The sequence below is a fragment of the Acipenser ruthenus genome, chromosome 2 (genome assembly GCF_902713425.1).
Source record: "Acipenser ruthenus chromosome 2, fAciRut3.2 maternal haplotype, whole genome shotgun sequence".
NCBI lineage: Eukaryota > Metazoa > Chordata > Actinopteri > Acipenseriformes > Acipenseridae > Acipenser > Acipenser ruthenus.
The window spans coordinates 98,776,835-98,789,125 of NC_081190.1; the positions used below are offsets into that span (position 1 = coordinate 98,776,835).

Sequence of the window (12,291 nt, forward strand, 5' to 3'; positions counted from 1 at the left end):
CAGAACAGAAAATAGGAGGCACTTTTTTTACACAGAATTGTGAGGGTCTGGAACCAACTCCCCAGTAATGTTGTTGAAGCTGACACCCTGGGATCCTTCAAGAAGTTGCTTGATGAGATTTTGGGATCAATAAGCTACTAACAACCAAACAAGCAAGATGGACTGAATGGCCTCCTCTCGTTTGTAAACTTTCTTATGTTCTTATATGGAGGTCGGCATAACACAATGGTTTAGTGACTCATTGTAACAGCATTTAAAAGTATGCTGAAAAGTACAAGCACTATACTGTACTACAACAGCTGTTAAACTGTATATAGTGATACAGAAGCTAAATGTTGTTACAATGAGTCACTAAACCATTGTGTTATGCCGACCTCCATATAAGAACATAAGAACATAAGAAAGTTTATAAAACGAGAGGAGGCCATTCAGCCCATCTTGCTTGTTTGGTTGTTAGTAGCTTATTGATCCCAGAATCTCATCAAGCAGCTTCTTGAAGGATCCCAGGGTGTCAGCTTCAACTACATTACAACTACAACAACAACAAGGAGAACTTTCCCTGAAAAATTGGAGATTGTTAAAAAAATGGAGATGTACACCACAGATCCCTGAGCTGACACGGGCAGGAAAAGGATATACTAGGCACTTTCAGAATTCATATTATGAAAGGTATCTGTGGCTTATAGGTAGCTGCCACTTAAAAAAAGAAGAGTCATTTAAACTTGCTGTTGCTGTAGATGACATGTTGTTGCACTAAGGGATTCAATTAGCAAATAATAAACAAACAGAAAATATATATATATATATATATATATATATATATATATATATATATATATATATAGGTACCACAGTCTCGACTTTGAATTATGTCTTAGCCCCAAGGAAGGGTTGCTGTAAAGAAAAAATAGAAATAGTGTCACAATGGAAACGCAGGCAGAGATTTTAAAAGCTGATTAAACCATAACAGTACGCTGGGTGCTTTTCTTCCACCGCTGCTCTGAATCAGCTAGCTTCGGCGCCCTCACCTAAGAAAGTCACACTTGCAATGCAATGCAATCAAATAAAACGAGCTGGCTCATGTCTGTCACACTTCTGATCCCCAGAGATCTGCCTCTTTTTCTTCTGCTTACATCCACTCTCTTGGCAGCTCTGTTGAGAATTGCAAAGAAAACTGTTTCATGTGCTTAACATTTTCCCAAAATGCTTTCAGAAACTGTCACCGCTTCAGATTTTAAAGGGACAAAAATATTCCCTGATTCAACAGGAAAAATGAATCCCAAACCTTTGCTTGGCTCGCTAGCGTGACGTGTTGGTAACTATGTCATGCTGTGTGCATTTGACTTTGTGCTTACATAACCGTCATCCGGAGTGTATATATAGCATCTCAGATGAAGGAAGCGGAGTTGTAACATCTGACACACAAACAGATATTGGTTGTATGTGATTGGCAACAAATCCGCTGTGCCCTGTTCTTCTGAGTCACTTCCCCTGGATTGCATCCCACTTCAGTTTAGACGTAATCCCTGGATAAGCATGGGTTATGTGGGCGATTGCCCTATAAAAGAAAAAAAATAAAAGGACAATCAATCCAGTAATTAATTAAAATCGCTATATATTAACCTATAGAGATCACTGTGCTCTTTTATATAATTAATTTTATCAATTTATCAATTTTATGCACATAGCTGGTAAATCCCACTTTATCAGAGAATTTGAACTTTCAGATGAGGTGGGGGATATTTTGACTCACCTTAGTATTTTATGTTGTTTGTGAGTAGTCTTAAGTGGTTCTATTTGCAATTGCTCATATAATAATCAATATATTGTGTATATTATCAAAAACACAATATTTGAGTAATCACAATAAGAAACACTAAGAATGAATAGCCAACTTCAGATGAGGTCATTTCAGTCATTTAAACTTGCTGTTGCTGTAGATGACATGTTGTTGCACTAAGGGATTCAATTAGCAAATAATAAACAAACAGAAAAAATAATACAAATGATACTGTGTACAACTTAGTGTTTTGAATGAGATGGATTGTAAAAGCATTAAAATATAGGCACATTAGTGGCGCAAACAGAAGTGGACCGTCTACATGGCTCCCATTAATTAAGCAAAGGAAAAAAATCTATTTATGGGGTTCAAGATGCATTTGGTGGAGTAGTGGAGAGTGCCCATGGAAACCAGCAAAAGACTATGCCTCTGCCAAGCGCCCGCACCAACCAACCCCCCCCCCCCCCCCCCCCCCCACACACACACACACACACACACACACACACACACACACACATACACACTGGACTCCCGTCAGGTTCTTACAAATTGCAGCTGTCATTCTTCTTAGAATAGAATTTCATACAGGGACCAAGTGGCAGAGATTTAAAAAAAAATCTTGTTGTTTGAAAGGTCAAGATTAGATCTGAAACATTTAATTAATATTCCCAATTTCAGTGTCACTGCACAGTTGCTTTCTTAAATTTGCTAGAACCTTGTATGCAATGTACACCTAGTTTCCTAGAGTAGCAGTTTCAGTATACAACCTCACAGTTGTTGTATCTCAATTTTGTACCCGGGTAATTTGTCTATTTTGTAAATAAAATAAAATGAGTATGAGCGCATTCCAATTATTTTCGTTTCTCAAAAAATTTATAAAGATTTATTGTAAAGCTAACAGCATGTGGTTTCAACAATTGAGGTTATATAAATCTAAAGTAAACTAAGTTAGTTAAACTAAGTTAGTGATCGGCAGCTTTTCCCAGGCAACAGAGACTAGCATTGTGTGAATGTCAGGAAGGGTTCTATTCTGCCAGATTTCTCATTCACTGAATGCCTCAGGATTTCAGGAACAGTCAAACCTCATTTTCTTGTTTGCTTTCTGAATGGATCCAGGCCATGGATTCTATTCCCTCGCATCTGTTTGTGCCCTTTATATCCTTTACTGTTTGACTGCCCAGCATAAGAGAAAGTTCTGGGTAGGTTTGTAAAGAAAGGTTCACTGAATTGGCACTGTGAGTTGGCATGTACACAAATCAAAATAAAACCCTCCGATTCCAAACAACATATAAAGGTAAGGGGTGAAGCTACTTGCTTATTAATAATTCTTGGGCACACTGTATTTCAGACTCATTGCCCAAATTCACGACGAGCTGCTTTTTGAAGTTGAAGATTCCCAAGTTGAGGAATTTGCAGGTTAGTGAGTTGGTTAAAGAAAGAAAGTGCTATCTCATTTAACAGGATCATGCTGGGAAGGTTGCTTGTTTTAAAATTCTAAACTTGATATATTCCCAATAAAAGGGAGTCCTGATTAAAGCCACTTTTACAGATTGGTTAGACCGAGGCACAAGGAGAAGGATATCCTGTTAATAAAACCATCTCCCTATTAGGTGGTCTCTATAACGTTTTTCCAAGTTGACTGTACAATCAATGTGTGACTACTTGAATATAAATTGGACAAATTCTGTTATATAATATATATATATATATATTATACAGTCGCCTCCAAAATTATTGGCACCCTTGATAAAGATGAGCAAAAAAGACTGTATAAAATAAATAATACCAGTACTGAGCTATATTGTAATTTTACAACATGTGGAATGCATTTGACTTTATTAATGATTCAATGGAATCAACCAAAATTACACATTTCTCAAATTATAAATTTATTTCCAAAAGAAATGAATTGTCACAATTATTGGCACCCTTGTTTTCAGTACTTTGTGCACCCTCCCCTTGCAAGGATAAAGGCACTGAGTCTTTTTCTATAATGTTTAATGAGATTGGAGAACACATTGGGAGGGATCTTATACCATTCCTCCATACAGAATCTTTCCAGATCCTTGATATCTTTTGCTGCGCTTATGGACTGCCCTCTTCAATTGAAACCACAGGTTTTCAATGGGGTTCAAGTCCGGAGACTGAGATGGCCATTGCAAAATGTTGATTTTATGATCAATTAACCATTTCTTTGTGGATTTTGATGTGTGCTTGGGGTCATTGTATTGCTGGAAGATCCAACTGCGGCCAAGTTTCAGCCTCCTGGCAGAGGCAACCAGGTTTTTGGCTACAATGTCCTGGTACTGGGTAGAGTTCATGATGCCGTTGACCTTAACAAGGGCCCCAGTGGCAGCAAAACAGCCCCATAACATCAAAGATCCACCACCATATTTTACAGTAGGTATGAGGTTCTTTTCTGCACACACATCCTTCTTTTGACGCCAAACCCACTGCTGGTGTGCGTGGCCAAAGAGCTCTATTTTCGTCTCATCTGACCATAGCACCCGGTTCCAATCCAAGTGCCAATGCCGTTTAGCAAACTCCAGGCGCTTACGTTTGTTGGTTGCTCTCAATAAAGACTTTTTTTCTGGCAACCCTTCCAAATAGCCCATTGGCATGGAGGTGGCGTCTAATTGTAGATTTGGAGACTTGGTGACCCCAAGATGCAACCAAGTTCTGTAATTCTCCAACTGTGGCCCTTGGATTTTCCTTCGCCTCCTGAACCATCTGCCTCACTGTGCGTGGGGGCAAGATACACTTGCATCCTCTACCAGGCAAGTTTACCACTGTTCCAGTGGTTTTGAACTTCTTAATTATTGCCCTAATAGTGGTAAGTGGTATATTTAGTTTTTTAGCTATTGTTTTATACCCATTGCCTGATTTATGAACAACAACCATGTGTCTCTTTTCATTTGTGAGTTCTTTGCCTTTCCCCATGGTGATCGATGACAAATGGATTTCATATGTGTGTTACCTCATTTTTATACCCCAGTGAAACAGGAAGCCATGGAAGGCCATAATACAGTTCCTTAAGACTGAGATGAACTTAAAGAAGTAGAATGTTAATGTAGATTTAATTTTGTTTGATTTTATTTATAAGAATCTTTAGGGGTTCCAATAATTCTGACACCTATCTTTTTGAGAAAATGTTGTATTACTTGTTAATAAAAAACTTTTTTCTCTAAGCAATTGTATTAGAATAAAAGAATATGGTTTTCCCTTATATTTGAGCATAAAATATAGCTCATTACCTGTGTTGTTTATTTTATACAGCCAATAATTTTGGAGGTGACTGTGTGTATATATATATATATATATATATATATATATATATATATATATATATATATATATATATATATATATATATATATACACACAGAGAGAATGAGTTAACTGCTCTTTTAGCTTTTGTTGATGCAAAATTTGTACAAAATTGAAGTTTTCCTTTTCAGTGGTTGTTAATCATTTAGGTGTTTGCAAGGTAAATGAGTCACTTAAGTTAGTTTCAAATCATTTCTGAAAAGACACTGACTCAAGTAAAACCCCTGCAGACTGCCCCAGTTTAACATAAGGGGCAGATTCTAAAACTGTCTGATCCATGTTTTCTCTTCACTGCTTTTATTATGCTGTTTGTTTCTTTTCTTGCACCATTGAAAAGACTAGGTACTTAACAATTAATGTATTTGTCTTTTATTACAGCAGTCTTAAAAAGTACAATGGAATCTCTCCAGCATGTTGAGGCATTAGGGGTACATCTTAAGGTTTGTCAAGTCTCTTATTTCAGAGCGTTCCTCAGTATAGTCATTCGTTGACGCTCAACAAGTTTATGTAGTTAGAAACTAGAAACTGAAAATCCATGGTGGTTTTAAAGAGCTTTCCAAATCTTCAAATTCAATAACTGGGATTCTTCTGTGCATATGGTTAATTGTATTGACGTCCTGTGACTAGCCTAACCTGCTCAGCCAGCTTGGTCTCAGTACCTTGAACAGGCCATCCAAAACGATTACATTCTCTGTCTATGTACTTCATGTAACAAAGATCCATGCATAGTTTTATCAAATCATACTGGGTGACCGTTTCAGAAGATATAGCCTTCATTAGCCTAACCAATTAAGCATAAGTAGAGTGTTGTAACTGAGACTTCCAAAAATAGGGTTAAGAATAATTATATATATATATATATACAGTATATATATATACAGTATATATATACAGTGTATATATATATATATATATATATATATATATATATATATATATATATACACAGTATATACAGTGCCTATAGAAAGTCTACAACCCCTTTCAAAATGTTCACCTTTTGTTGCCTTATAGCCTGGAATTAAAATGCATTAAAATATTTGGTTTTTTTTTTCCATTTATCTACACATCCTACCCCACAACTTCCGAGTGAAAAAAATATTCTAGAAATTTGTAGAAAATTAATTAAAAATAAAAACTGAAATAGCTTGGTTAGATAGGTGTCCACCCCCCCTTGTAATAGCAATACTAAATTAGCTCAGGTGTAACCAATCGCCTTCAAAATCACACACCAAGTTAAGTGGCCTCCACCTGTGTTAAATTGTACTGATTCACATGATTTCAGGAAAAATTCAGCAGTTCCTGTAGGTTCCCTCTGATGGGTAGTGCATTTCAATGCAAAGACTCAACCATGAGCACCAAGGCGCTTTCAAAAGAACTCCGGGACAGTGGCCCAGTCAAAGTCCTGATCTCAATCCCATTGAGAATCTGTGGCACTATTTGAAAATTGCGGTCCACAAGCGTCGTCCAACCAACCTGAACAACCTGGAGCAAATCTGCCAAGAAGAATGGGCAAAAATCACTCCGACACTGTGTGCAAAGCTGGTACATACTTACCCCATAAGACTTAAAGCTGTTATTGCAGCAAAAGGTTGCTCTACCAAATATTAATGTGTGGGGGTTGAATACTTATGCAAGCAAGATATTTCAGTTTTTTATTTTTCTTAAAAATATTTCCCAACATAATACCAGTGACCTTACAATAATTGATTTTGAGTTTCAGTGTTTTAAAATAAAATATTAAACAGAACGAAATTTCAATGTACCATTTGTAATTCAGTAATATGAGAGAATTGGTCAGGGGTCTGAATACTTTTGCAAGGCACTGTGCATATATATATATATATATATATATGTGTATATATATATATATATATATATATATATATATATATATATATATATATACAGACGTGCTCAAATTTGTTGGTACCCCTCCACAAGAAATGAAGAATTTTCTCTGAAATAACTTGAAACTGACAAAAGTAATTGGCATCCACCATTGTTTATTCCATATTTAATAGAAATCAGACTTTGCTTTTGATTTTTTATTCAACATAATATTGTAAATAAGAAAACAAATGAAAATGGCATGGACAAAAATGATGGGACCGCTAACCTAATATTTTGTTGCACAACCTTTAGAGGCAATCACTGCAATCAAACGTTTTCTGTAGCTCTCAATGAGACTTCTGCACCTGTTAACAGGTAGTTTGGCCCACTCTTCCTTCTCCAGACTGCAAGTTTCAGCTCTTTCCATAGATGTTCGATAGGATTCAGATCAGGACTCATAGAAGGCCACTTCAGAATAGTCCAATGTTTTGTTCTTATCCATTCTTGGGTGCTTTTAGCTGTGTGTTTTGGGTCATTATCCTGTTGGAGGACCCATGACCTGTGACTGAGACAGAGCTTTCTGACACTGGGCAGTACGTTTCGCTCCAGAATGCCTTGATAGTCTTGAGATTTCATTGTGCCCTGCACAGATTCAAGGCACCCTGTGCCAGGTGCAGCAAAGCAGCCCCAAAACATAACCGAGCCTCCTCCATGTTTCACTGTAGGTATGGTGTTCTTTTCTTTGAAAGCTTCATTTTTTCGTCTGTGAACATAGAGCTGATGTGACTTGCCAAAAAGCTCCAGTTTTGACTCATCTGTCCAAAGGACATTCTCCCAGAAGGATTGTGGCTTGTCAATATGCATTTTAGAAAATTCCAGTCTGGCTTTTTTATGTTTTTCTGTCAAAAGTGGAGCCCACTTTCGCTCAAAAAGCGACGGATGGTGCGATCAGAAACTGACGTACCTTCACCTTGGAGTTCAGCTTGTATCTCTTTGGCAGTTATCCTTGGTTCTTTTTCTACCATTCGCACTATCCTTCTGCGGCCACGCCCAGGGAGGTTGGCTACAGTTCCCTGGACCTTAAACTTCTTAATAATATTTGCAACTGTTGTCACAGGAACATCAAGCTGCTTGGAGATGGTCTTGTAGCCTTTACCTTTACCATGCTTGTCTATTATTTTCTTTCTGATCTCCTCAGACAACTCTCTCCTTTGCTTTCTCTGGTCCATGTTCAGTGTGGTGCACACAATGATACCAAACAGCACAGTGACTACTTTTCTCCATTTAAATAGGCTGAATGACTGATTACAAGATTGGAGACATGTGTGATACTAATTGAAGAAACAAATTAGTTTGAAATATCAATATAATCCAATTATTTATTATCTTTTCTAAGGGGTACCAACAAATGTGTCCAGGCCATTTTAGAATATCTTTGTAGAATAAGCAATAATTCATCTTTTTTCACAGCTTCTTTGCTATATTCTATGACATACCAAAGGCATGCAAGTATACATGATAAAATAGCTTTTAATTTCATCACTTTTCAGGAGGAATGAAGCATTATTTCAATGAGCTGTAAGGGTACCAACAAATTTGAGCACGTCTGTGTGTATATATATATATATATATATATATATATATATATATATATATATATATATATATATATATATATATATATATAAGAACATCTCGTACACATGTTGGCCTCAGCTGATGCGGTCACTTTGCTCTTGATAACACCACAAGAAAGAGAGCTTGTGGTTATGTCCTGTAAATTGCTAATTATTGCTTTGGGAGCAACAACAGCACCATCAATGACCCCCTACTGCTTGTGTGAAATAGGAAAGCATGTTGGAGAGGGAAGCTGGTTTCCCTGCAGCTGATACTGTCTTTAAATCATATAACAGCACACACCAGCCGACATCTTGTGCACTCTCATGCCAGCATGGCTTGCATTAACAGAAGACACACAGAAGCCTCCAGGCGATCTAAAAGTAACTCCACTGGCATACAATAGTTAGAAAAAATATGTACTAAACTGTTTTTACATTCTGTTTGGGATTACAGCACCATTCACAAGTATTAAAGTCCTTATGACTTTGAAATGAAAAGGGTAAGTCAACAATTACATTTAGGCTATAGGCATTTGTTTGATATGTTAATTTTTTGTTTGTTTTTTTTCAATAAGGACCTGAATAGGCAGTAATGTTTTGTTTCCCTTTCTGCATGCTGTGCTTTAGGGAGTGTTAGGTAACAGTTAAGGATTAGCAACAATTCAGAACCCTGCTGTACAAACACATGTCTTTTTCCTTGTAATCCGCTTTTTTCATTTTTTTTTTAAAATCAAGGTTCCTTTAAAAGTGACGCTGTCCACTGGGAAATCGTGGGGTTCCATGACTGAACTGCTGGACTCGAGGAGCTGCAGCCATTAGCTCTGTCAGCTAATATCCTGCACAATCGCTAGGCAACCACTCGGCTGAGCTTTCATCAGCACCTAATTCCTGTGAATTTCTCCTTTTCAGTCTGTCTGTAGCCTGGGGCAACGGGAGTAGGATAAGACTGGTTTTCACCAGTTTTTTTTTTTTCTTCTGCATTTTCTCTAGGCCAGGGTAACCAATGGGGATCTGTTATTGAAAAAGCTGATTTTGTTAGAGCAGACTGAACCAAGTTCCAATTAGACGCTGGGGAGGGGAGGTGTAACTATCTCAATCTAGATTGAACATCCTTTTTTAAAAGCAATGCAGGGTCTTTGTTATACAGTATTGGTATAGAGTTATTGCAATAAAAGCTGAATGTTTTGATTTCTTATCTTTTTACAGTAGCCTCCCTTTGGTATTTGGGACCCAAGTGCTTTTTCATCTGCCTGTAACAGACATTTATACCAAGATATTATGCCAACTTTTCCTGAGGGATAAAATCTAGATGCTAACAGGAATGTAAATGTATACTGTCCTAACTCAATTTCCTGGCAACATGAAAATTACTGTTCTATATTTAATCTATCGGTATGTTAAACCGATTTTAATTATTTTCAGAAGTCTTAATTAACTCTGAATTCAATTGTTTTGTTATCGCCCAGCTTTTATCCAGTTCATTGTTGATGTTGTGTTTTTTACTGAAGATCTTCTTCACAAACATTGTTAGCAATACTGACCTACATTTGATTAATGTTCCTTTTTTTATGAAGTCCCTAGAAAAGTTTCTGCCAGACCATTTCATTTTGTTGTTTTAATACGTTTTAATAAGATTTGAATAATAAGCAGTTTTATCGCTCGCAGTTACCTTTTGCAAATAAGCCACAGCCCACGTTTGCATTTTACAGAAAAAAAAGCTATGAATCACTAATACTGTATATACAAGTCTAAAAACATCTACAATTTTCTTATCAGTAAAGGTAAATGCGTCAGTAATTAGTCTCCTTTTATTTGTGTGTTTTCTTTGTGTGTGCTTATTTTATCGATCTCACAAGAGGTGCTTTCAATTTTCCGTCATGTGTAGCGCGGTTGCACTTTCTGAACATGAGTGACGACCCTCAAAGCTAACGACACATCTGCCATGTCTCCTGGCACGAGTCTCCTGCATGAAAACGCTTACTAATAATATATCTTGTTGCCAAGCTGCATGTCATGTAAACAGAGAGGGGGGTGTCAGAATGAAAAGCAGCGGGGGTGGTTTTGTGGGGGAGTGATTTTTTTTTTTTTTTTTTCTACTTTGACTTTGGGTTACAGAAATACAGAAAGAAAAATAGCCCTACACTGTGTACAGCTAAATTGAACCATTTTTTAAAAACATTGTTTTAGGTTGTCAATAAATACAGGATGTCCTGTAGATTCTCCATTACAGTTCCCATTCTCCATTACAGGTTTTTTTTATAGAATCCACCCAATATCAAGCCGTTACTGACCTCCCTCCCCGACAAAAGTCACTTAAGTTATTGTAATCAATGTAAATGTTGGCGTGGGAGGGGGGAGGCGTTTGATTTCTATTCCCAGTGTCAGTTATGATTGAACATTTTCAAACATTTTCTCTGTGATGATTTATTTACCTGCTAACACAGCAGGGACTGTAAATAGGAAATATTGAAGATGGCAAATCTCCTGAATTCATATGTAGTTTAATATCTTTAAAAAAAACAGATCAATCTTTTGTGTTTCTTGATGTGAATATTATGAGCCCTTAGATCACCTTAGGCTGTGAAGCATCTGCCAGTAAGGATAGTGACTGCTGAACTGGTGATATATGTTGCCTTGGACACTACCAGTCAGTATCCTACCACTTGATGCTATAGCCAAACCTCAAACTTTCATTTTACTTTAATACTACATAGTATTATTGCCCAGGTAAATCCCTGACAAAAATATCCAACCTAATATTTTACTACTGAAAAATAAAACAAAAGCACACACACACAATTTAAATGAGCTTTCAGTTTTTATTTGATACATTATTTACATCCATTGCGTTCATAATGCAAGAAATAATATCTTTACATCTTTACAGTGTTCCCTTTTTTAAGAAAAAAATCAACCAAAACCCCCCTTAAGAGCCCAGCAATCCCAGCACACATATGGCTCATGTGTGCCATGTAGATTCTCAGTCACCTGGCCATCTGGAATCCGACTAAAGTGCCTGCAAATCGTGTAAGTGCTCTACTCTGCATTATTGATTCCTGTTACACATATATACTGTACAGACTGAACTGCAGAACAGAAGGATCACTGGGGTTTACAAATACATCAGCAGATTCAATTTAGAGCTTCTGTACTGTGACAACAGCAGGGTATCATTATCTGGTTTTCATCTTGCAAAGAAAAAACAATAGATCAGTAATTTGTATGACATTTCTAAAATTTTGTGTGTGTGTTTTATAATTATTATTATTGTTTTATTATTAAATAAAAAAAAACTGTGCTGTATTTACAGTGGAATAAATTGTAAATTTCTTACACAAAAATATAATGTAATCTTGATCAAAATGTTTTGTAGTTTGAAGAGTTGACAGCAGATTTTTGTACTCCTCGAGATTACGGAAGATAGACTAGGAAACAAATGCCAATTAATTTTCATCACTCGAGCGAATACTGTCATTTGAAACAGAAAGCATTTCATTCTGGAACAGGGAAAATGCTGCTTTCCAAAATACTAATCTGGATTACTTTTAGAAATTACATCTACTACTGGTGAAGATATAACTCACTACCAAAATAAATCATGCAGCAATAGATTTTAAATGGTATAATTCAGAAAAATCCTTGTTCACAAACATTTGCTGTTCTTCTAAATCTTTTTTTTTTTAAATCACACCTCTTCCTTTAGGTTCAGTGAGGTTTTTTTATATATTTTTG

The 12,291-nt window shown here is 36.5% G+C and overlaps 1 protein-coding gene across 1 annotated transcript in view; it reads left to right on the top strand.

The window, feature by feature from the left end:
* LOC117409040 (DNA polymerase nu-like) overlaps window positions 1-11,796 on the top strand; it is a 98,554-nt gene extending 86,758 nt beyond the window's left edge. Inside the window, exons 17-19 of the mRNA XM_059004511.1 lie at window positions 3,129-3,196; window positions 5,486-5,547; window positions 9,295-11,796. Of these exons, the coding sequence (XP_058860494.1) occupies window positions 3,129-3,196; window positions 5,486-5,547; window positions 9,295-9,378 (214 nt within the window). The 3' untranslated portion in view covers window positions 9,379-11,796. The remainder of the gene's footprint in view (window positions 1-3,128; window positions 3,197-5,485; window positions 5,548-9,294) is intronic.
* Window positions 11,797-12,291: the final 495 nt, after the last annotated feature.